This window comes from Crocuta crocuta, unplaced genomic scaffold (genome assembly GCF_008692635.1).
Source record: "Crocuta crocuta isolate KB4526 unplaced genomic scaffold, BGI_CrCroc_1.0 scaffold253, whole genome shotgun sequence".
Taxonomy (NCBI): Eukaryota; Metazoa; Chordata; class Mammalia; order Carnivora; family Hyaenidae; genus Crocuta; species Crocuta crocuta.
The window spans coordinates 7304760-7329175 of NW_027529451.1; the positions used below are offsets into that span (position 1 = coordinate 7304760).

At 39.4% G+C, this 24416-nt stretch overlaps 1 protein-coding gene and 1 non-coding gene across 2 annotated transcripts in view; both read right to left on the minus strand.

Moving 5' to 3' along the window:
* GADL1 (glutamate decarboxylase like 1) overlaps positions 1–24416 on the minus strand; it is a 139522-nt gene that overhangs the window by 57172 nt on the left and 57934 nt on the right. The window contains exons 11-12 of the mRNA XM_077760703.1: positions 19309–19508; positions 8992–9043 (exon numbers count right to left, since the gene is read on the minus strand). Coding sequence (XP_077616829.1) covers positions 8992–9043; positions 19309–19508 — 252 coding nt within the window. The remainder of the gene's footprint in view (positions 1–8991; positions 9044–19308; positions 19509–24416) is intronic.
* On the minus strand, positions 1515–1621 carry LOC144228831 (U6 spliceosomal RNA). The gene has a single exon (XR_013334278.1). It is a non-coding gene; the product is annotated as a U6 spliceosomal RNA (small nuclear RNA).

The window sequence follows — 24416 nt, forward strand, 5'->3', positions numbered from 1 at the left end:
ATCCTCACAGGACAAAAACATGGACATGTCATAGACAATCATAAGACTTGTGTTCCATGACCAGGTGATTTGGGAAGTTCTCTTGGGGGTTTACACAGGAAAGATTGGACACACAGGAAAGACTGGATATTCAGGAAAGATTCTAAGTCACGCCAACCTTCTCAGCAGTGTCTTTATTTGATTCTTAGCAGTGATATTATTTGAAGTGGTTTCCATTTTTCCACATAAACATAGGTCATAGGTAATAACCAATGTTATAATAGTTCTCAGTAACCATCCGTTATACTCTAGTGTCAGTGAATTCACAAGTATTTCAGAAAGATGAAAGTGCTATTATCTTATATCTTAAAATCAAGACCAGTACCATATAGAGTTCAGATTCTAGTGGATTTTAAATCAAAAGTGAATCCCAGAAACATTCCCAGCTCAACAAGGTAAGTCCTTTAATCTTTGGAATTTGTAACATGCTTATTGAATTTGACAAGGAAGAAAGAAAGAAAGAAAGAAAGAAAGGAAGGAAGGAAGAAAGGAAGATAGAAAAGAAAGAAAGGAAAGAAAGAAAAAAGAAAGAAAAGAAAAAGAAAAAGAAAGCCACAAATCTTCAAAATATAGAGTAGTTCCAAACGGAGTACTATTTAATTCAACTCAAGTTCTGCAAACATTTATCATGAGATTACAATAGTCTTTACAAATCCATACAATTTATACTTGGATTTCTGATATAACTCATTTGGTATCTCTAGGAAAGAAATGTACTGTCCTTCAAAATTCTTTACTCCTTTTAATGTGAATACATCTGTTCAAATAAAGCAACTACAGTGGGTCAGAAAGTAGATGACAATATAATCATTATCTGTCATTGGGTTCTAGGAATTCATGTCTTTTATATCAATGATGATTTTTTTTCCAGATATCATTAACTTCTTCTCAGCTCAAATCCACCCTTTTTTGTACCCTGTAAGAATGGAAGTGGACTCTAGAAATAGCTCTCCTTGCCATCTGGTCCCAACTTAGACTTCATCAGCAGAGGGTGCTGGAGGGACACTGAGAAGGAAGAGGTAGCTCTTCCGGGTTCCAGTATGCTAACTTCACGGATCCCTTGCAGGATGTGTGGGTCTTTGAGCAGTGCTGTGTTCAGCCCCAGTAGACCCCCTGCCAACTTCACCCCAGCATACTCATCAGATGGCTTCAGAGCAGACTGGTAGGTGCCCTAAATGGCGTTTTCAGGCACGCTCCCCTCAGGTGATTTCACAGGGGAGTGCCGCCAGCGAGGCACCCCTGTATAGCCTGAGTGAGTTTCAAGGTACCTCTCAGAGGCTTAGTCTAGCCCCGACCCCCACCCCCGTGCTTCCTTCAATTACCACCTGATCTCAGCCCTGGGAGGGATGGCCTCTGGCTTGGGTGCTGTATCCCAGTCCTGTGAGTGGCGCTTGTTTTTTACATCTGCTATTTCTGTATTTTTTAGGGTTCCCTTTTTCTCCAATGAGGCAATCCCCGTTAATAATTCTTCTTTTTCTAATATGAAACGCCTCACAAATTTGTGTGTCATCCTCGCACCGGGGCCATGCTAATCATCTCTGTCCTGTCCTGATTTCGGTATATGTGCTGCTGAAGCAAGCACAATAATTCTTAAACTGCACTTTCCCACTTCAAATTACTGTGCAGTTTTTGTCTTCTTAGTGGACCCTGACTAATACATCAGTAAGTTATTACTTTTCATTTCCATGGAGACATCATAAATCATTTTGTGGTAGTTTCTACTTGTTCCGTATCTGCTCTATGTTGTAGAAGTTAGGACTTAGACCTTTTAAATCACCTTTTAAATTTGCTTCCATTAGTAAGTTTCTGTTTTGATATATTTTTAGAGTTTTTTAAAGTTTATGTATTTATTTTGAGAGGGGGTGGGGGGAGAGGAGGGGACGGACAGAGAGAGAGAGAGGGAGAATCCCAAGCAGGCTCTGCGCTGTCAGTGCAGAGCCCGAGGAGATGCAGGGCTCACACTCATAAACAATGAGATCATGACCTGAGCTGTAATTGACAGTCAGACGCTTAACCGACTGAGCCACCCAAGCACCTCTCTGTTTCCATATTTTAGAAGTGACATATCTGTGATTTTTGCCCCGTCTCTTTTATAATGGTGTGGCTTCGGGGCTGTGACATTTGAAGCCTTTTCGACACTTCATCTGATTGGAAGATATTTGATCTCCGTTTGGTAGAATACCTTTACTGTCATCATTTCCAAAACTATTAAGATTTGGAAAAAATAGCCTTTTGAACATTCATGGGGAATATACTTGAGGTTTTCCTGTTTCTTTGGCTTTGTGGCTTATACTTGATATAGTGACTTTCTTCAAGAAGCTTCAAAGCACTAATGAGTATTTTCAGAGTAGAACCATTCACATGGTACTTCATTGCCTATATATTAAGAAAGCCTGACTTCTCGAGTATCTTAGGAACACTCTACCCTATGTACTCTAACACCATAAAATTGAGAACATAAAAAGGGAATCCAAGTGTCTAGACCAGACAAATGATACCAAAGGGTACAAAAACACCTGTAGCAGTGAAAAACATTGTTCCAATATTTAAAAATTCACGGAGACATACAAAAGTGTCACTAAAGGAAAGATAGATGTGTTCTATCCTGGTTTTCAAAGAGAAAGAAAAAACATAGATATATTCTAAGAAATGAAGCAGGCACTTTGATGTCAATTCCAGCAAGGATTATTGAGCAATTGACATGAGACCACTTGGGGAAATAAGTCAAGGGTCACCAAGACGTAGTACCTTGCATCCTCTAAAACTGAGTAACATCTAAAGAAATTCATCTCCTTTGCTTACCGTGTCATTAGATTACAATAATATAATAAAAGGCAAAGCTAGCACCAGGCATTTCAATAAGTCTGCATTTCAAAAATGCAGACTCTGGCAGATAGATGGAAATGATCATACAAGCATCGAATGGAGAAAGGGGCCATGGTGGATTTCAAGTGACTTCAAGCTTTTGGTTTTTAATATCTCATTAGACTACTGAAAAATTTCAAGGGCAGCACTGAGTAGCACAAACAGTCTTGGTTTTGGAGTTCCATGGATATGGTTTGAATCTCAACTTCACCAGCTCTTTGTTTGGACAAGTGATGAACTCTAATCTTCAGCTTCCTAATCTATGAAATGGAGATCAAAGTGCCCACTTCAAAGAATTGGTTAGATAGCACAGAGATTATTTCCATTATTTACTACTGTATCTGGCATACAGCAGGGACTCTTTTAGTATCGTGGCTATTACTTGGGGCTGCATTGGTAGAAAGAGATGTCCTTTTCAAGTGGATGAATAGCCCCATTAAAATCTGTACTAGGCGGGATACATTACTATGTTTCCATACAATATTTGAGGGAGAATGTTAAAGAATTACAGCCTGCCCAAAAAAGGGTAACTGATGGGGTGACTGGGTGGTTCAGTCGGTTGGGCAGCTGATTTTGGCTCAGGTCATGATCTCATGGTTCTTGGGTTCGAGCCCCATGTCGGGCTCTGTGCTGACAGCTAGCTTAGACCCTGGAGCCTGATTCGGATTCTGTCTCTCTCTCTCTGACCCTCCCCTGCTCATGCTGTCTCTCTCTCTCTCTGTCTCTCTCTCAGAAATAATTTTTTTTAAAAAGGGTAACTGAAGTGTCCAATTCAATAAACAGAACGTTCTATGTTCTAGATATTGAACTAGACATTCAGATGAGAAAAATGACTACATTATATACTTATCTCCAGGAACTCAGTGGTGAGTAATGGAGCTAGATACAGGCAATTAAACTGTGATAGAATTAGCATTACAAAAGAAGAACTTTCTCATAATACAAGAAACATTTCTGGCAGCAGGAATAGTGCACGTGTAGAGGTCTGTGTATTCAGGGGGATGGCAAGAACTCGGAATGAGCAGAGGACAGAGTGTACTAAAGATAGGTGAAGACGGGCATGGAAATGAGAGTCATTTCCTGAAGGGCTTCCTCATCTGCTATGTTGGAGAGCTTTGGCTTGATTTTAGAAGAGATGTGGAATCATTGGAGAGTTTCAATTTCAGGAGCAGATTTCATTTTAGAAAGGCCACAGTGTGGCTCCCATGTGGTGATGGGCTGGGCAGGGGGGAAGGTGGCATCTGAGATGGAAAGGGGATGAGTTACAAGACAGGACCAGCCCGAGTAGTGATGAGAGCCTGAACTGAGGCAGGGGCTTCAGGAGTGGAGAAAAGTGCCTGAGATACACTTAAGAGAAGGAGAAGGGAGAGAGTGAAGACAACACTGAGATTTCTGTTTGGACTGATCATAGTTCTAAGGACTTAAAGAAGAATGTAGTATTTTGGTAAAGGAAATGGCTACACTACAGTTTAGAAATGTTGAATTTGAGGTGCTCGTGGGAGTCTAACTGAAAACTTCAGGGCATACCTATGTAAAAAAGACTAGAGTTTAGAAGGCAAGTCAAGGATGGAGACATTGTTGAAGCTGTTGGTAACAAAGTTTTAGAAGTGGATTAAACATTTCAGGGAGAGTAAGTAGACACGATGAAAAACCAAACATGGAGGAACAGAAAAGAATATTTAATGGGGTACCCAGAAGGGAACTCTTTCACATAGAGATTGAGAAGAAAAAGTTACATGTAAAGGAGAAAAACTGGGAGAGAAACTCAAAGAAACCAAGGAAGAAGAGAATTTCAAGAGAGAGGGAATGGATAATGGTGTAAAACACTACAGGAGTCCAATGAGATGAAGATTAAAGAATGTGCATCGATTTTGCGATTAGAAGAGTGCTGTCATCTAATAAAAATACATAAAATTGCAATGCATTTTATACATACTAGTAGTAGGAGTCAATAAATAACGGAATATGAATAATTAGAGCTCTGGGGAAGAGAGCTGAGCTGTGAATTGTCTGACACAGGAAGTGTTCAGGAAGAGGTTGACTTCCTTTTATGGTTACTGGTTATCATCAAGAGATAACCTCCAACAGGAAGTTGCCTCCAGCAGGAAGTTGACTAGATGTCCTTGAGGATCCTTTATGCCCTGGAAAGTCTATGGAGCCAAAATAACTCTTCCTAATGTAGAACTCAGGAAGAGAAAAACAAAAAGCTGAATAATTAGGACTCTCCCAAGAGATCAAAATAAAATATGTGAATGATAGTATATGAATGACTATACCTCTAGGAAAACATTTATTAGATCTTAGATCCAACACAGAAAAACAGAGAGATGATTTTCAGGGGCCTATGAATAATGCAGAATTCATTTGAAATGATAACTTTAAATCATCTTCAAGAAGATATACATTGTTTTTGTTCTTTTCAGGAAAAGGGTATTCAAGTACTAGATACTCTGTTATCTTGTGTTCATTTACTGTTTTCAGTATTCCACTTAACATTCTCACTGCTATCTGCTAAAAACTGAATGTATATGTATATTATAAATACATATATACACACACACGTATAAAATTATGGGCTTTCATTTTTCCTAAAATGATAGACTTTCAGTTTCACAGACTATACTCCAATCACATCTCACTTCTCTTAAGTATACATTAGGGTTTTATCTAATCAATCCAAACTAAGCATTTGTTAACAAAAAGGATAATTGCCTTGACACTTGTATATGAGATTTAAAGTCTAAATTTACGTTATTTCTCCAAATGGAACATGGAGAAAAGAGGCAAATGCAGATCACATACAAAAACCGTTGTGAGTGGGAATGTTGGAGTGCTTTTGAGAAGGCCACCCTCACCTCTTTGGGGCCATCTGGCTCCTGTAGGTAAAATATCCAGGGCAAAAGGCTGCCTAACAATTAAAACCCACCTTAACTTGCATTACAAGGGTGTGAATGTTTGCAATTCTCTAAAATGATGGTGAGAATTTCCCTCCTTAACTTGTAAGCTTTTAGGAAGAATGTATACATGTCTTTGAAAACAGTTCATCTTTTTTTCACTTTTTCTTTTGGCTCTATCAAAAGACTGCAGTTCCAAGGTACACAGAACTTTCCATAAGCCCTAGAGCCCCACAGCCAGAAAAATAGAGAAGGTAATTAAAACTTGTAAAAATAAAGAATAAATTCAACCTCAAGGAAATAAAGAAGGCAAGTCAAACTCAAGAAAGTTACAAAAAAAAAAGTGACTCAGACTCAAACTCCAGCCAATCCTATAACTGTCATTTTTCCCCTAAGTGCTTACATATGCATCTCTTAAAAATATAGATATTTTCTCATGTGGTCATGCCATTATCACACCTATCAAGATTATTGATAGTTCCTTGGTATTATCCAATAGCCAGCTCACATTAGAAGCTTCCCAACTGTTTGAAAATTTACTTTTTACAACTGTTCAAACTAGGCAATAGCTCCATATGTTACACATGGTTATTGGGCCTCTTCTCTTTGAACCTAAAGTGATCATCACTACCTTCTCCTTTATTTCCCTTTACACCACTGACCTGTTGAAGAAACCGGGTCAGCTGTCCTGTAGAATGTCCCACATCCTAAATTTGTCATTTTGTTTCTTTAAAGTATTCCCAGAAAGTCATTTCAATATGGATCCTCTTGCTATCTTTGCGAGTTCTTTCATATCCCTATTTTTCAGGAACTTTCAATTCTTGTAGATAGCGGTAGAGGCCATGGTCAGCACTCTCTAGAGCAATGTTTCTGCAACTTGTTGGGAGGTCTATCATCTATCTCACCTGGGCTACTGCAACAGTGTCTCAATTTGCCTCATTTATCCTTTCTTTGGCTTTCCTTCACCCCCTCCTACCCTATACCTCTCTTCCCAAGATATCCAGCATCATCTTTTAAAAAGGAATTCAGACTCCTGTCTGATTAAAACTACTCTGATGACTACACTTGGAATAAAAGCCAAAGGTCTTACCAGGACCTGCCTGACTCTACCTGATCTGATCTCTTTCCACCTCTCCAACTGTATCACCTTCTACACCCCCTTGCTAAATATATATAGAACTCTTTGCAGCATTAACCCTTTGTAGTTATCGATTCTACCTAGAATGCCTTTCGCTCAGACATCTGCATGGCAGGTTGTTTACCACCAATCAGGTCTCAGTTCAAAGATGACCTCAGAGGGTCCTCCATGTATGACCCAAATGAAACAAGCCACCCCCCACCCACATACTCATTCCAGCATTCCACCCTTCTTCTTCTTCTTCTTCTTCTTCTTCTTCTTCTTCTTCTTCTTCTTCTTCTTCTTCTTCTTCTTCTTCTTTCTTCTTTTTTATTTTTTTTTTTTTAAATCAAGTTAGTTAACATACAGTGTAGTCTTGGCTTCAGGAGTAGAACCCAGTGATTCACCTCTTGCATATAACACCCAGTGCTCATCCCAACAAGTGCCCTCCTTAATGCCCATCACCTTTTTAACCCATCCTTCCACCCACCTCCACTCCAGCAGCCCTCAGTTTGTTCTCTGTAGTTAAGAGTCTCTTATGGTTTGCCTCCCTCTCTGTTTCTATCTTTTTTTCCTTCCTTTCCCCTTACTCATCTGTTGAGTTTCTCAAATTCCACATGAGTGAAATCATATGATATCTGTCTTTCTCTGACTGACTTATTTACCTTAGCATAGTACCCTCTACATTGTTGCAAATGGCAAAAGGTCATTCTTTTTCATTACTGAGTAGTATTCCATTATATATGTGTGTGTATGTGTATATATGAATACATATACATACATACCATATATGTGCGTGTATATATGTATATATACCTATGTGTGTGTGTGTGTTTGTATACACATATGTACATACCAAATCTTCTTTACCATTAATCAGTCCATGGACATTTGGGTTTTTTCCATAATTTGACTATTGTTGAAAACACTGCTATAAACATTGGGGTGCATGTGGCCTTTCAAATCAGTGTTTTTCTATTTTTTGTATAAATTCCCAGTAGTGCAATTACTGGGTCGTAAGATAGTTCTATTTTTAATCTTTTGAGGAAATTCCATGCTGTTTGAATTTCAGAGTGGCTGAACCAGTTTGCCTTCCCACCAACACTATAAAAGGGTTCCCCTTTCTCTGCATTCTCGCCAATATCTGCTTCTATTACAGAACTTGCTATATCTATAAATATTTATTTGTATGCTGAATTATCTCATGAACCTGCCTTATTGTTTTCTTAAGATGTCTCACTACTTGATGCTTGTTAGGTATTTGCTTATTTATTGCCTGTCGTTTACCATTTGAGTATAAACACCGCCAGAGCAAGGGATTCCCCTGTTTTATACCTCCAGTGCCTACCACAATGCCCAGAACACAGTAATTGCTCAAGAAATCTTGCTGAATAAATGAATACTAATGGAAACCAGATTGCTTATATACAATATAGGTTCCTAGGCTGTAATCTCTAGATGATTTCTATATTAGGTTAAAATTGCTATATAATATGTGCTATTAGAAGATCTCAGAGAACTTTACACCTCATATTTCTTAAAAATCAGAATTAAATAACATTCTTCATATTTTCTAACCATATATTTTAGGAAAAACACAACATTCTCTACTTTTGAGACTACTTTATTTCTTATATATAGCAAACAGTCCAACACAAAATGATTTATTTTCCCATTGCTCCAAAGCTAATATGCGCTCTTTATTAAAAGAGAAAACTATATGCATTATTGTACATGCACTTAATTGATTTTTCACAGGCAGGCACCACTATAGCACAGTTGAATATTCACAGTACAATCATCATGCAATTTATATATTTATTCAGTATTATCCTTGGTAATTATTATTGAGCACTTTAATTTCAATACTTAAAGGCAAGTGTGCTCTTTGTGAATCTAACAAAGGAAAAATACTCACTAATAGAGTAAATTAACATAATGGACTCCATGAATTAAGCTAATGACTTGTTTCTAAGTCTGCAACACAAAACCCAGTGAAATATAACAGATTAGAAAATTACCACCTTCATCACTGTTGACTGACAAAATCATGAGCACAATTCTGTAATCACTTACTTCCAGCAGTAGCCTGAATCCTTCTCTTTTCTTGATTTCTTCTACAAGGTATCTAAAAATGAAAAGTCACAATAATATTTATAATCTGGAATCTAACAACTCTATGAACACAACTGACACACACACACAAAATTGCTATTTCTGATGCAGAGACAAGGCTAAGAAATAAGGAAGGGCATAGGGACAGGCATACACTCGGATTTAAACAATTTAAAATTATTATTATTTTAAATCATTTTAATTATTTTAAATTATTTCAATTAATGATTTATTTAAATTATTATTTAAATAAATTATTTTAAATTATTTCATTTAAAATAATTTATTTAAATGAAATAACTTAAAATAATTCCTGAACCTACTGCAGGCCTCTGGGGCCCAAGTAAAAAAATACATCTTTTTAGTAAGGTGATGTTGATCTCACATGTCACATCCAACTTTTACCCCAGTATGAAAACCCCATACAGCACGTCAGAGATACATCTCTGATCATGTGGGTGACACATTTATAGTCTAGATGGGGATTTAACATAGGTACTTAAATCACCCAGCTGGCTTTGGGTGCACAGTCCTACCTATAAGCTCATTTAAAATCAAGGAAGCTCAACATTGTCTTGTCCAAGACCAGAACTGAGGGAAGGGAAGACTGATGATTAGTATCACGTTAAAAGTAAATGGGCTGTAGCCCACTTGATAGAATGTTATGAACTCATTTCAAATGTTAGGGAAAAGGGAACATTCAGACCATAAACAAAGGGCACAGATACATGAGATATGGAATATGACCAAGAAAAGACAAAAATGGCTTTGAGAACATAGAGAAAATCCACACAGACACCTCTCCCTTGGGCTTGGCTATTGTCTTTATAAAAACAGGAACATTTTGAAATAATTGGCTTTAAAAAGCAGTGATTTGATCATAAGCCTGGAAAAGTTTATAACCCTTGTCTCAGTATTTCAAATTTGGGGGTATAGTGTAAGGAATGACAAAAATGTACTTGTCAGAATACTTATTGTGATTTTATACATAATAGTGAAAGAAAGGAGGAAAGAAAGAAGCAAACAAACAAAAACATGACACCCAGCAATGAGGACTGGCTTTGAAAATTATGGTCCATTCATCATATGGAACTATGGTACAATTATATGGAATATGAGCATGTCACTAAACTATACATATTCAACTAATATTTCAGGACAACAAAAACATTTTTCTTGGGCCTCAATCTCAAGAAAACTGAAATAACACAATCTGCTTTTCTAATCTTAAAGGCTGTTGTAAAGAAAATTAAAATCATACACATCTGGAATTTTGTCTAAACCTATGTGTACGTATGGGTGTGTATTTAATACAAAATAACCAGAAACAAGATTAATATCCAGAAATTGGGAAATGGTCAAATAAAATGTATTATAGCAATACAATACAATATGATGCAGCCATTAAAAAGAACAGATTATATCTACTTTAATTAAACCACAGGGAGGCTCATGACCTATTAGCAAGAGACAAAAGCAAGGTACTGAGAAATGTGGATAAGACAATTTTGCTTTTTAAGAAATTGTAAAAAGAATATAAAAAAATACAAAAGTAATTCCTATCCATTCTCTCTCTCTCTCTCATGCTTTTTTTTTTTTTTTTTTTTTTTTTTTTTTTTTTTTTTTTNGCGAAAGTCGGACGCCCAACCGACTAAGCCACCCAGGCGCCCCTCTCATGCTTTTTTTTAACAAAGAATGGAAGTATACACAATAAATTGTTAGTATTTACCTGAGGAAGGAACAAACAAGATACGATGGGGAAGACAGGGATTAGTAGTTCTTTTTTTATATATCTTTGCAAAGTTTCATAGATGTGGTTACTTATACATTTTTTAAAATGTTTATTTTTGAGAGAGAGACAGAGCCTTGAGCAGGGGAGGGGCAGAGAGAGAGAGAAGGAGACAGAATTGGAAGCAGGCTCTAAGCTGTCAGCACAGAGCCCAATGCTGGGCTCGAACTCACGAGACATTAGGTTGTGATTTCATCACCTGAGCTGAAGTCGGCTGCTTAACCGACTGAGCCACCCAGGTGCCCCTAAAATTTTTAAAAGGAAATTTAATAAAAGAAAAATGTAAAGTACAAAACACATAGACAGACACATGCAATCTCTATCTATACAAGGAAAGCTTGTATGTGAACCATACTTTTTTGCAGACTCTCAGACACAAATATATATAGGTAATTTGTAAACTCCAAAGCAAAGCCACACTTCATCCTGAGGACGCCCATGCTAATCCTGGACACCCCAAAGCTACGGAAAAACTCTGCATCTCCAGAAATCCCGGGACTGACTCTAGAAGATTCTAATTGTGCAGATCATCAATTTTGTGACTTTCAGCAAATTCCTGAGCCTCCCCAAGCCTGCTTCAGTTTCCTCCTGTACATAATGGAGGTCTGGAACAAGGGGGGTATAATCCTTCCCTAACACACAATGACTGTAGGAAACTTACACAAAAGTCTCCATTTAAGCTATGTCTGTGAAACTGGCTAAAGCTGCCCTCAAGAGACAGGCATCCTGAAACAGATTGGAATCACTTCAGTTACAGCTCTGCTTTTTGCTAACCATGGGGACCTGGACATTGTGTCAGGGCCAGTGTCCCCACTGCAGCTGCTCTCTGAGCCCGGAAAGCTCAGTGTAACCCTCTGAGAGGAGCGGGGGAGGGGATTCAGGTGAAGAGTTGCTATTATAACCATAATCAAAGGCTTACACCGGAGTCCCCCAACTATGCCCCAGGCCGAACCGTATTTACAATACGTCTCCCACAGGAGAATTCAAATGCCAAATAAATGCGAGCCATGCTGGGCATTCCAGCTCCATTCCTGTTGTCTACAATTAGAAGGGGACGTGGCTTAATTCGTCAAGACATTTATTGAGTTGGTTGGATGGTTCAATACCGTCGTCAAGAACCAGGCATTTTCCGTCATGTCAGCCCGCCATGCTAAGAGTTGCTAATTGTCTCATGTCCGCAATATGTGGGCCACACTCCGTGTGCCACATCTTGGTACAACAGTGTCCGAGAAGGAAGTGAGGGGGCTGGAGCAGAAGCCTTTTCTCTTCATTTTCTCTCTATTTAGGTAAGACTATTTTCCCCAGTAGCCTTCAAAGAATTCTTCCTATATCTTCTTGACTGAGGCTGAGTCATAGATTTACCTCTAAACTAATTACAGGAAGTGGAGATTGGGTTAGAACAATGTTCCCAGCTAGAAGATTGCTACCTAAATAAAATCAAGGTTCTGTTGGCAAGAAAGAAAAAGGGAGAATGGCTGTTGGGTAAACAATAAACATCGTCTGCATGTTAAAAATATTAAAAACCAAGTTATAAATGTTTCTTTATTACAGGCCTCCTCAGAGACTTTAATGTGCTAATGAACACTGAATCTCTAAGAGAGGAAAAATACAGGATTTAGCACTTCCCAAACATGTTTGACTGTGAAAACAGTTTTTGGAACATTTATTAAAATCTTCTAGAAGTCTATTATTACATGGAGTACAGTTTCAGAAATGCTAGTGTAGAAGTCCTCTTCTATAGGGTACTCTAGCCTCTTCTTAAATAAATACTTAAATTAAATGGGTTTTTGGGAGGGAATCCAAATAAGGTTTGAGTCACTCCTGCCTACATTCATAAGGATGATTGGTTCCTCACAATTTCTCTTTTCAATACATGGAAACAGATTGAAGATAAAATACATTTCAAAAAAGCCCTATTCTTATCTGACACAAACCAGGAAAAAAGATGTACACTGAGTTTGGGGACCTAATACGGGAACCATAAACCACTTTTACCAAAAGGAATCCAGGCAAATGGGTTCAAAAAACAACAAGAGTTTATAAAACTTCATCACTGTACTTCCCACTAATCTTAGCAGAAAGAGAAGGGAGGGAACACACACACACACACACACACACACACACACATACACACACACACAAGAAATTTTCACCAATCCTACTGGGGGAAAAACATTGTATTTAGATTATGGCTTGATTTTGAGGCATATATTAATGACATTCTTGCTCCCAAACACTCCCCTTACAAATATGCTTCCAACATTGAAGATGCTCAATTCTCGGATTTGTTCAATAAGTGTGTCTGATACTTTTGCATTGGACTTGTCCTTTTACAGGACATTCTTTCCTTTCCAGAAACAGCCTTTCCAGTCTCTTTCTCAGCTACTCAGAGTCTTCCTGGAACTCTGGACCAACTTCCTCTCCCCGTCTCACCTCCTCATTTGAATGTTTTTTCTGACGCACCGAGTCCTTCCAGAACTTCTGAGAGCGTTTTGCATCTGCTCCCTATATGTTCTGCATATATTAGAACATCTTGCATGACTTGTGCGATTCGTCACAGATACCTACATGCTATGTTCTACTGCAGTTGTGATTCTTTTTAAAAAATTACCAATATAAAGAAAAAGATGAAAACACTGACCCTTCGCTAGCCTTGTAGACTGTCACCCTCTCATCACCCAGAGAAACACACCAACACACAAGGGCCATGGTGTCACCGCTCACCTTTTCCATCCTGAAAACAGTAAATCCCTCAGTATTCACACAAGTTGGTGAAATGAATGCCATCTGAGAGATCACAGAGATTGTGAGTCAAGGGGATAGATAAATGATACACTGGAGATCTAACAAAGCAGCCAAATGGGAATTCTTGAGCCATTTGTTGTTGTGGAAAAGATTTACAAACATGACTTTTCTAGACTCGCTTTAAAAATTCCTCTTACTGAATATCCATTTAATCCAAGGGCCATAACAAAGCCCTCAGCTACAGGCAGCCCCGGGTAGCATCAAACTTTTTCAGCTTTCCTAGGCATATATCAGGGAGATGCAATCTCCTGCTTTGGGTGGGAGGCAGTGGTTTTAAACCTCAGCCCTCTGGGTCTCAGGTAGGCTGAATAATCGCACATTGCTATCGGTTCCCAATGTCACTGGTTTTCAAACAACCCAAGGAGAAAGCAAGTTTTGAGTCTTTAACATTTTTTGAGGTAAGAGTTCTCTTGTCAGCTGGAATGACAAGGGTCCAACGGAAATTAGGAAAGGCCTTAGAAATCTTCCAGGTGCTAATTTTTCCCTTTTTCCTAGATTCTGACAACTCATTAAATAAGAATCATCATCCTCTGGAAAATGTTTGCTCTTGCTTTCCCTCAAGGGAAGCGACAGCAAGCTATGTTATCAGGGCAATGGCAATCCATGGCTCCATCAAACTCCGGTCCTTCAGTCTGGAGGTCAGTACACAAATTTCAAAACGGAGATCGATTTAGGTTCAGGGACATGGAAATATTGTTTCTATGGAGTCAAAGTAGTCTCTCCTCAATGTCAGGGGAGGAGAGTTGCCTGTCCTTGCCAGTATTTGAGAGACCAGACCAAGGATCTAAGGAAATGGGAATCTTGACTATATCAGGCTACTGAGAATAGGTATGCGTGCCAAATAGGAACACAATCCTCATTGGCAACTTTCCTTTGCTAATTCTTACCTGCTGAGGGAAACAGTACTTAGAAACAAAACAATGTTATTCTGAAATTAGAGAAATTATTCCACAGGTATAGCCCTCTGGACATGGGTAAGAATAATTTTTATTAGGTAAACTCTAAAGCAAGTGGCCTAGTGTCAGTGAGTTTGGTCAGAAATGATGTTTTAACTCTCAAAAGTCAGTGGTTTGAACTGATTACATTGACTCACTTAATCGATGATATTCTAGAGCTAGGATGGACTGGTTATTAAGAGCCAGTTGTTAAATATTCAGGAATTGCTGACTGCTGGCAATTTTACACAACGGTAATGTTAACACCATGGGAACTGCCAGTGATTGCAAACTGAGGTTTTTGTTTCCTCCTCCTGAGAGCCAGTTTACCAGCACCCACTGTACATAGGCTCAAACAGAACGGACCCCAGAACTGAGATAAAGTTCCTTCTTTCCAAAAGAGCAGAACCATAAACCCATTAGCCAACTTGAACACAAGTAAAATGATAAAAATAAAGACTGGTGTTGCCAACTTAATATAATTTTTTTAATAAGAAAATTTTTGAATTTACTTTTGAAAGAGACAGACAGAGCATGAGCAGGGGAGGGGACAAAGACAGAGAGGGAGACTCAGAATCCAAAGCAGGCTCCAGGCTCTGAGCACAAAGCCCGACATGGGGCTTGAACTCATGGACTGTGAGATCATTACCTGAGCTGAAGTCAAATGCTCAACTGACTGAGCCACCCAGGTGCCCCAATATAATTCTTAACCCTAGAGAAACTCTCCAAGTTTATAATTTATAATTCATTCCAAGCGCAATGTCTAAAAGGAGTCAGTGAAAAATAAAATAAAAATAAAAGGACTCAGCGTTTGCTTGGCATTGGGGGTATAATGCAATGACTTTTGCCCACCCCAGGAATAGAGGGTTGGATTTATGAAGAATGTGGAAAGTTCAGGCAAAAAAAAAAAAAAGGAAAAACTATGATGAGTAGCAGCATGATAGAAGGATTATTTTTCAAATATTTAGATACAGGTCACAGAGTCTGCATTGATGCTCACTGAAATGTTAATTCAATTCAATTCAACTTGACAAACATTTACAAACAATAAGTGTTTGTTGAATTGAATTGAAGTGTTAACATTTATCCTCCTGTGATATTTCTCTGCAAAAATTAGAAAGTATCCTTAGACTATAAATTAAATTCCACCCTGAGATGAATGTTAACTTTATAACAAATACGATCATCAAATATTTATATCTAGCCTTCTTTCAAGACACCTGTCAATGAATTCCTTAGCAGCTTAGATAGAAGAATGTAGAAATTCTACCACATTTTAGTTGAGAAAATACAAAAAAAAAAAAAAGGAACAGAGCTTTCTGAACTTTTAATTGAACAGAAACTATGAATATATTTATGTTAGTTTCATTTTTTTCACTGTTTGGTAGTCATCTCACTAATTTTGATAGAGGAACATTAACCCTACTTCTGTTTTTTAACATTTGCTTATTTTGAGAGACCATGAGCAGGGGAGAGCAGAGAGAGAATCCCAAGCAGACTCCACACTGTTAGCACAGAGCCTGATGTGGAGCTCAAACTCATGAACCATGAGATCATGATGTGAGCTGAAGTCAAGATTTAATCAATTGAGCCACCCAGGTGCCCCTAACCCTACTTCTCATAAAGACATATTCCTCACCTAGTGTCAGCATATATACTATAGAAGGAATCGATGTCTCCCCAGTGCCAAAGGAGGGCATGACCAGTGAGAGTATCACATTCCCCTGACTACAGTGACTGATTAGAGATGGACATTTGCTTCATTCAAATATAGATAAAACTTCCTTTGGGATTGCTGAGAGAGTAGCACACTCTCCTTTTGACCTTGAACTTGAACCAGGGAGCACAGAGATCTTACACTCCTGGCAGCCACCTTCCAACATAGGAATAAACCAACATAAAAGACAGCAAACCTTAAAGATGGAGAAAGACGAAGGTTACTTTGTTTAAGCCCCTAGATAAAGTCATTCCAGAAGTCATCATTATACAGTTTATAAGGTGCATGAGATAACAAATTACCTTTCTTTGTTTATAATATCTTGATTTATGGTTTCTGTTGCTTACCACCAAAAGAGTCCTAAATGATACAATACTTACAGATTTTCAAACTACTTCTTAAACCTTAATCACTAGATTTGCTGACTTCTCACAATCTTCTGAAAGTGCCAAAGCCATCTCTTTATCTGTCCTTATAACCATTCCATAATGAAAAAGTATAAAGGAAATCTCATTTGAAGTAGAGTCAGCACTCCCTGCAGACAGAGTTCTCATGCCCTGCAAACTGGACATCAGATGAAGACTTCAACAAAGGAAGGCTACCTTGCATTTTCCAACAGGAAGAAGTCAATTCTACTACCACAGCAAATGGGAGGAAGATTTTCTCCTTGTCCAGAAAGAGCCCCAGCCAATGAGAAGCCATACTACTCAGCCAATGAGAAACCATCATTTCCTATCTCCTCCAATGGAATCCTGTCCAAAGCAACCCCTCTCAATTTCCTCCTTTCCTCTATATAAGCAAACTCTTCTCCTTTGTTCTCCAAACTTGCCTAGCTTTTGTCATAGTTTGCATGTCCTGAATTGCAATTTCTCTGCCATTCCCAAAGAAACCATTTTGCTGGTTAAAAAAACAAAAAACCAAAAAACTGGCTGTTTTATTTTCAAGGTCAACACCATGTAAATTTTCAGTTCTTCCTGCTAAAAGGCAGATTGTATTCCCTGCCTCTCAACATTGAGCTTGGCCATGTGATTTGCTTTGGCCATTGGAATGCCAATAGATATGATATAAATGGGACTTCAGAGTCAGCTTGTATAATGGGGCTTGCCTTCTTGGTCTTCTGTCATCTTCATCAGATGACACTCTGAACACACTCCGGCTCATCTGTTAATCTAAAAAAGATGCAAGTCATGTAGGGAGTAGACATAGACCCTCCACCAACCCCCACAGTCACCATAGTATGAGATAAAGCCTCTCCAGCCAACTTGCAGATGGTGAGAATAAATAACTGCTGTTTGGGGGCATCTGAGTGGCTCAGTCGGTTAAGCCTCTGACTCTCAGGTCAGGATTTCATGGTTTGTGAGTTCAAGCCCCACATGGGGCTCCGTGCTGATAATCAGACAAAGTCTGCTTGGGATTCTGTCTCCCTCTCTCTCTGTCTCCTGCTCTCTCTCTCTCTCTCCCTCTCTCTCTCTCTCTCTCTCAAAATAAATAAAAATAAACTTTAAAAAATAATTGCTGTTTTAAGACACTGAGTTTTCAAACAGCTGTTGCACAGAGCACCCATATAACTCCCAGTATAGAAAGAGGAAACTGTTGGGCACCCAGGTGGCTCAGGCAGTGAAGTGTCCCACTTTGGCTCAGGTCATGATCTCACAGTATATGGGTTTGGGCCCCAGATTCTGTGCCTCCCTCTCTTTCTGCCCCCACCCCCCCCCCACCCAGCTCACTCTATCTCTCTCTGTGTTTCTCACAAATAAATTTTTTTTTTTTTTTTTAGAAAAAGATACAGGAAAGTTTTAAATCTCTAAGTGAGACTTCTGGATTTGGCAAGTGAAATGTGAGCAAGAAGTATGAAGGAGAGATTATCCAAGCCAGAGAGCATGAACTCTGATGCCTTTAGTGGTTAAGCAGGTATAAATAACTAAAACTCATACAACATGTAGCTTATGCCAGGCACCGTTCTAAGGGTTTAACATGTGTCAATTCATTTAATCCTCACAATAACTATTTGAACCACATACCACTGTTATCTCCCTTTTACTGGGGCAAACTGAGGCACAGAGAGGTGAAGGAACCTGCCCAGGCCACCTAGCTTGTAGGTGGTAGGCCTACATGGTAGGCATAGGTTTTGAGTCCAGACTGTCTACAAAAACACAGAAGGAAGTAGAGGGAATGTGGTTCTCTAGACAGGCATCAACACATTCAGTGGCTTGTCACCATGTGGGATCGAGAGCATTCAGATCCTTCGAGAGAAGCCAAAAATCCAGATTTTTGACAAATCACCCTATTTTTAAATATTTTAAGTCTTTAAATGTTTGGATTTTTTTAACACCAAGAAGATTAAGCTTACGCAGTTCGGGCTCAACCAATCACATTTATAACTAAATTTGGCTGTGGCCCGCCCACCGGCCAATGTCCACCACCTGTCTCTCAAGAGCTTGTCTAATGTCTTTGAAAGTGTCTTCAAAAGCTTGGTCCCTAACGTTACAACAAGACAGGTAACTCCGGCACTTTCACATTAACTTTTACCTTCTTGCCTCTATTCCAGCCCCGCGTTCTCACAGACCTGCTGATCAGGTCTTTAAAGTCACCATGATCTGGGCTTGGTGCTCCTTCTGCCTGCACCATTCTCCTTCCCTTTCTTCTCTGGGTCTTAGTTAAATGTCACTTCCTCCAGGAAGCCTCTGCCAAAGCCCCTCAAGAACCCATGGGAAGCCACCTGAGTGCTTCTGGAGCACCACGTACCTCCCCTTACCGAAAAGTAGGTTCACCTGTACTTGATCAGCTTTGTCACTGAAATGTATCTCTTACTGGGCTGGGACCCCGGAGGGCATGGGTAGAGCTGCTTTGTTCACAATTCCTAACACTTAGTTGGTACTGAGAAGATGCTCATTATATGAAAGAAGAAATGCACAGAAGAGAGACCATGTACAGACCTTGCAAATGTTATTTCCATGGAGTCTTTCTATTACAGACATGTGCGCACACACGTACACACACACACACACACACACACACACAGAGGCAAGTACCTAGATAAAGCAAGTGCACGATTCACTCTTTCTTCAAGGCCTAACGTTCCCAGGGCCTTCCAAGTCATCCAGAACTTGAATGCATCTGGTCTCCTGCTGCATTGGATAGACTTGTCTCCTGTGTCAAAGCTGACATCATAGAATTTATCCTGCTGGAAGAGGTAAGACGCCTTGGCAGAGTAGCATTTCTTGAGAAGGTCCTTTTGGAAACAAAAGAAAAAGAAAGAAAAAGAAAAGAAGGAAAGGAAGAAAGAAGCAGAAATACTGTAAGACTGTCCATTTTTACAATGCATTTGATTTCAAAAACACACACCCACAAACACAACCTGTGTGATATTCTACTACCTTGTACCAAAGGCATTTGTTCTCACTCTGCATGGGAAGCAGTAGTGTGTATTAACTTAGCTTAGAGACACAGGTTACCTATTTTGTTTAAAAAACAAAAACCCTCAGAGTTGAGAATGCTTAATCCATCTTCACAATCTTACTGATGAGTATTGGGAGGCTTAGAGATAATCAAGTAATTACCTATACAATATCAAAGTGGGTCAATTTCTCAAGACGAAAAATATCTGTCGGGAACTCACTCAATGCTCCATACTGGGAAAAAATACCCAACATATTGTACATACTTCATGTAATATCGTAGGAAAAAAGTAGGTGTTTATAGCCTCTTCTTTTAAAGTCATACTCATATTGACAAGGTCAAAAGTGACAATAACCCAGGGATAAAAATCCTGACGAAGGAGCTGTGGAAGAGTTCAATGGCAGCCAGCAACATCACAAATACCAGCTGCAATTCCAAAGGGTTTTGGGGGGATTGGTCTTGCATGGGTTTTATTTGCAACCGTTTTCAATTTGCATTTACTGACTGGCCACTTCTCTCGAAGCAGTAGGTGGCAATTTACTCTATTTCTTACCATTCTAGATTCTTCACCTTGCCCTAAAATGTTTTAAGGTAACCAGGATTAGACTCTAAAGTCATCTGGTATCTACAGAATCCCAGATTTTCTAACCCATCCCTTCACCATCCCCCATGCATCTCTGAGCCATTTCATTCCTACAGAATGCCTAGTATAATCCTCTGTTTCCCCAACATAACCAAACTACTCAATGTCCCTGGACCACTAGATCATGCCCCATCTGTATCTTTGCTCACACCACTTGCTTGACCCTATCTCTATTTTAATATAATATCTGACACATACAAAAAAATACATTCAGTGTGTTTACAAGTCCTGAAGTTTACTAACACCGAACCTAGTCTCTCCTCTTTATCTAGGTCTGCCCTTCCTTTGGGTCCCGTCTCAAGTTATGCTTTCCCTTCAGCTTCTTTTCCACCCATCCCATTGGACTCACTTCCTTTTATATTTGACTGCGGTTGCTGGCTTTGCTCCTGCGGTGCCCGTACTCAATATGCAGTCTGCATATAGTCTCTCCTCGTGTGGCCAAGTGAGTTCTAGAGGGCAGGAATCATTTCCTATTCATGCACGCACCCACAGAGTTTAACACTCTATTGGGCATAGAAGATCCTCCTGAAGCAATTAGGGTGATGAGTCCCCTCCTCACATTCCACACTTCCCTCACATTCCCCTGGCATGTAGTATGAACAGAATAAACCCAGAGACATGAACTTCTCATTTGGCACATCTTCTAAATCTTAATAATACAAAAGGATAACACTGTATAGGAAGCCACAGAGAAACTCCCCATTGGTCACAGAGGTCCCAGAAAATGATCTCTTCTGAACAGAGAGTGTATTCCTTTGACTAATCAACTTGGTACATTCTGAACAAAAGCATGCCTTGGCACATTACAGTGGTAACATGGTATTGTGTGGACACTGATCTGGATCTAGGTGTCCCATTACCAGAAAGCATGATTTTATACATGTAAAAAATTACAAACCAACTATAATCAAGAACTCCAAAAATTCCCACTCAGCCAGGATCCAAGATAAACAACATAAAATAATAACTAAAGGAATACTAGAAAGTCTTCAGTCTCACTCTGAGGGATACTGTCGGTGGACACAGAGGAAGAACAGATTGCTCTGATCTGAACATTAAGGTATAAAGAGCCCCTTACTTTTTATTCTTTACTTTAATTCTCTCAGCAATCCTCAGCTTTGATCACAGCCCTTACCACTGCATCTCCCTACCCTCAAAGGTCAGAAAATTTGGTTATTGTTTCCATAGCAACTGTCACCTGACAGTATATTATACCATTAAAAGGCCACTGCATACATTTTAAGGACAAAGCACGCACACATACTCTTGCACTTGCATCGTGACTATAAATTTACATTCATCAACCATCAAAAAAAAAGAAAAAATCCCCCAAGCAGGTGAACCTTGGACACGTCTCAGGCAAGTTTCAGCACCTCACGCCAGTGATTGAAAAGAGAGAGGAAGCCCATCCATTATCAGGAGACAAATTGCATCATCATAGGCAAATGGAGAAGAGAAGGGCCAAAAAATCATATAGCAGAATGAGTGAATGTCCTCCAGTCCTGAAACCATTAATTTCATTGCACTGAAAAATCCTCCTGCCCCGGGAAGGTTTCATAAACAACAAATGGAGGCCTGGGATTTCCTTTATTGAAAATAAATGAAAACTTTCGCCACTAAGTTCCTGCTTTGCATTTTAGGTTATATCCTTGTATTACAATGGATGTGGTGTATTTTGTTTTAAGATACACATCTACAAAGAGAAGATGTTTCAGATCTCCAGAGAAAAGGACGTTTTGGAAGAAGTAGAGTAAAAGTTAATGTTTCTGAAAACACTTAATTAGTCATTATTGTGCTATCAAAGAGAAGCACCCTGTTTATCTTGCTCATCTTTATGATTGTAACACTGGCAGGACAATAAATACTAGTTCCATGATTTCCAGAGACACGGATGCAATGAGAATACCAATTGCTTTCTACTGTGATATCATCTCAAATGGTTCTCAGGAATTAATACTAGCAGTCACACAGTGGGAATGGCAAGAAATGCAATCAAAGTAGCTTAAGCAAAAAGGAGCATTTTTTTTTTACAGAATCATATACTTAAAACTCCAGGCACATATGATCTTCAGGCACAGGTGGATCCAGGATCAAATCTGGAAGCTATCGTTTTCCTCTTGTTTCTCTTTTTGTATTGGCCTCATTCTGTAGTAGAAAGCTGGGAGGAAGCCTGGGAATGGGGGCTTCCAGTAGGACCTGTGAGCCCCCTGGGAGGCTCTGTTTGGAGAGAACGGAGAAGAGACAGCCTCTACTGGTGACGCCCCTGAAGCAGAGAGGGACTACTGACCCCACACCTCCGATTTCAATCTCTTGTCTCAACGTCCTCTTGCCCAAACTTAACAGGAAGCCAATTGGCGAGGGAGCCTGGGAAATGGGATTTGTAGGAGTCACGCCCCTTTCAGAGCAGAGACGAAGGCTGAAGAATGAATCATACAGTAAAGAGAAACAAGCAAGTGATGAGCACGGTGCATGAGCACAGAAACCACACCTTTCGTTTTCACTGTATAGAACCTAGTACATAATAGATCTAACCAGAACCAGCATTAATGGAGTTCTTCCGATGAGCCGGCCACTGGATATTCATGAACCCACTGAGGTTTCCAAACAATCTAATGAGATAAGTCTATTATTTTTGTCAATGCCACTGTACATCTGACGAAACTCTAAAGTGGCAAGGTTCAGTTAATGACCTAAGATCATTCAGTGACTAGGTAGTGGAGCTGGATTTCAAACCAAGGCTGCTGAGATCAAGGGCCTGAACTCTGTATCCATTGCACTCTGCTTTTTCTACAGTGGGCCCTTAAATCCATGTGCAAGAGAGTGCTCCATAAATGTTCATTAAATATCCTGAGGGTGCCTGAGTGACTAAGAGTCAGTTAAGCCTCTGACTCTTGATATTGGCTCAGATCGTGAGCTCACAGTGAGAGACAGAACCTCGCACTGGGCTTCATGCTGTGCGTGGAGCCTGCTAGGGATTCACTCTTTCTCTCTCCCTCTGCCCCTTCCTGGTTTGTGTTCTCTCTCACTTTCTCTCTCTCTCAAAATAAATAAGTAAACTTTAAAAAAAATAATCCTGGAAGAGACTGGTGAAAAAGAAAATGGTCCATCAAGAACGCATGGAACTGGAGACCAAAACAACTATAATCTTGTTGCAGACCCTTGCTTTGTTCCCATACATGACTTCTGTCTTCCTAGCGGTGGTATCTTGTCTACAAAGCATTTCGGTATTTATCTAAATTCTTGTCTCCTTGGTCATATTTAAGAGCATCACCACAAACACCTAATGAATCAGCAGGGTGCATATTTTTCTTATTGAGCTAAGGCAAGCCATTTTGTATTTCCACAGGCTAGATCAAATTCTGGTGTCTCTTTCCCAGGAGTCCATGACTACATGGGCTTACTTACGTCCTCACTCCTTGCAATCATGTTTTTTAGCTCAGCCAATGAAAACTAACCAAACTTCTTCCCATATGGCTCTTTCCATATTCTGTCCCCTATCATTGTTATTTACATGCAAGACATTGACTAAATGCCTTTGGAAACCTGCCTATTAATAATTTTGTACTAACTAGTTCATTATGAACTTATGTACTGAAGACCTGTTACCTAATGAACACTATGAGAAGCCTGGCCACACAACCCCGTGGACGAAGCATCTTGGCTAACATTTGTTGACTAGATGTGCAAAACTAAATTTAGGCTACGAATAACAGAAGGGCTTCGTTGTCATCTAAAATGTAACAATGAATTTTAAAAATGATCATACCTTCTGATCTTGGCTTTATGGACTGACTTAGTATATGCCAAAAGCTTTGCTTTTGAGAGGCTTAGTATATGCCAAAAGCTATGCTAGGCCCTGGGGATGTAATGGTAAATAAGAAAATCACTATCCCTAAGAAGTTTCAATTGGAGATAGGGATAGAAAAACAGACAGTTACAGAATGGGGTGGGAAGAGAATAAGAACAAAGTCTACAGAGCCCGAAGGATGGTCAACTTTCACGAACTCAGAGACGTTAGATAGGTCTCTTCAGGAGAAGAAATATGTCACTGAGAGCTGAAATATGGGGAGCACCTGGGTAGAAGAGAAGATGGAATGA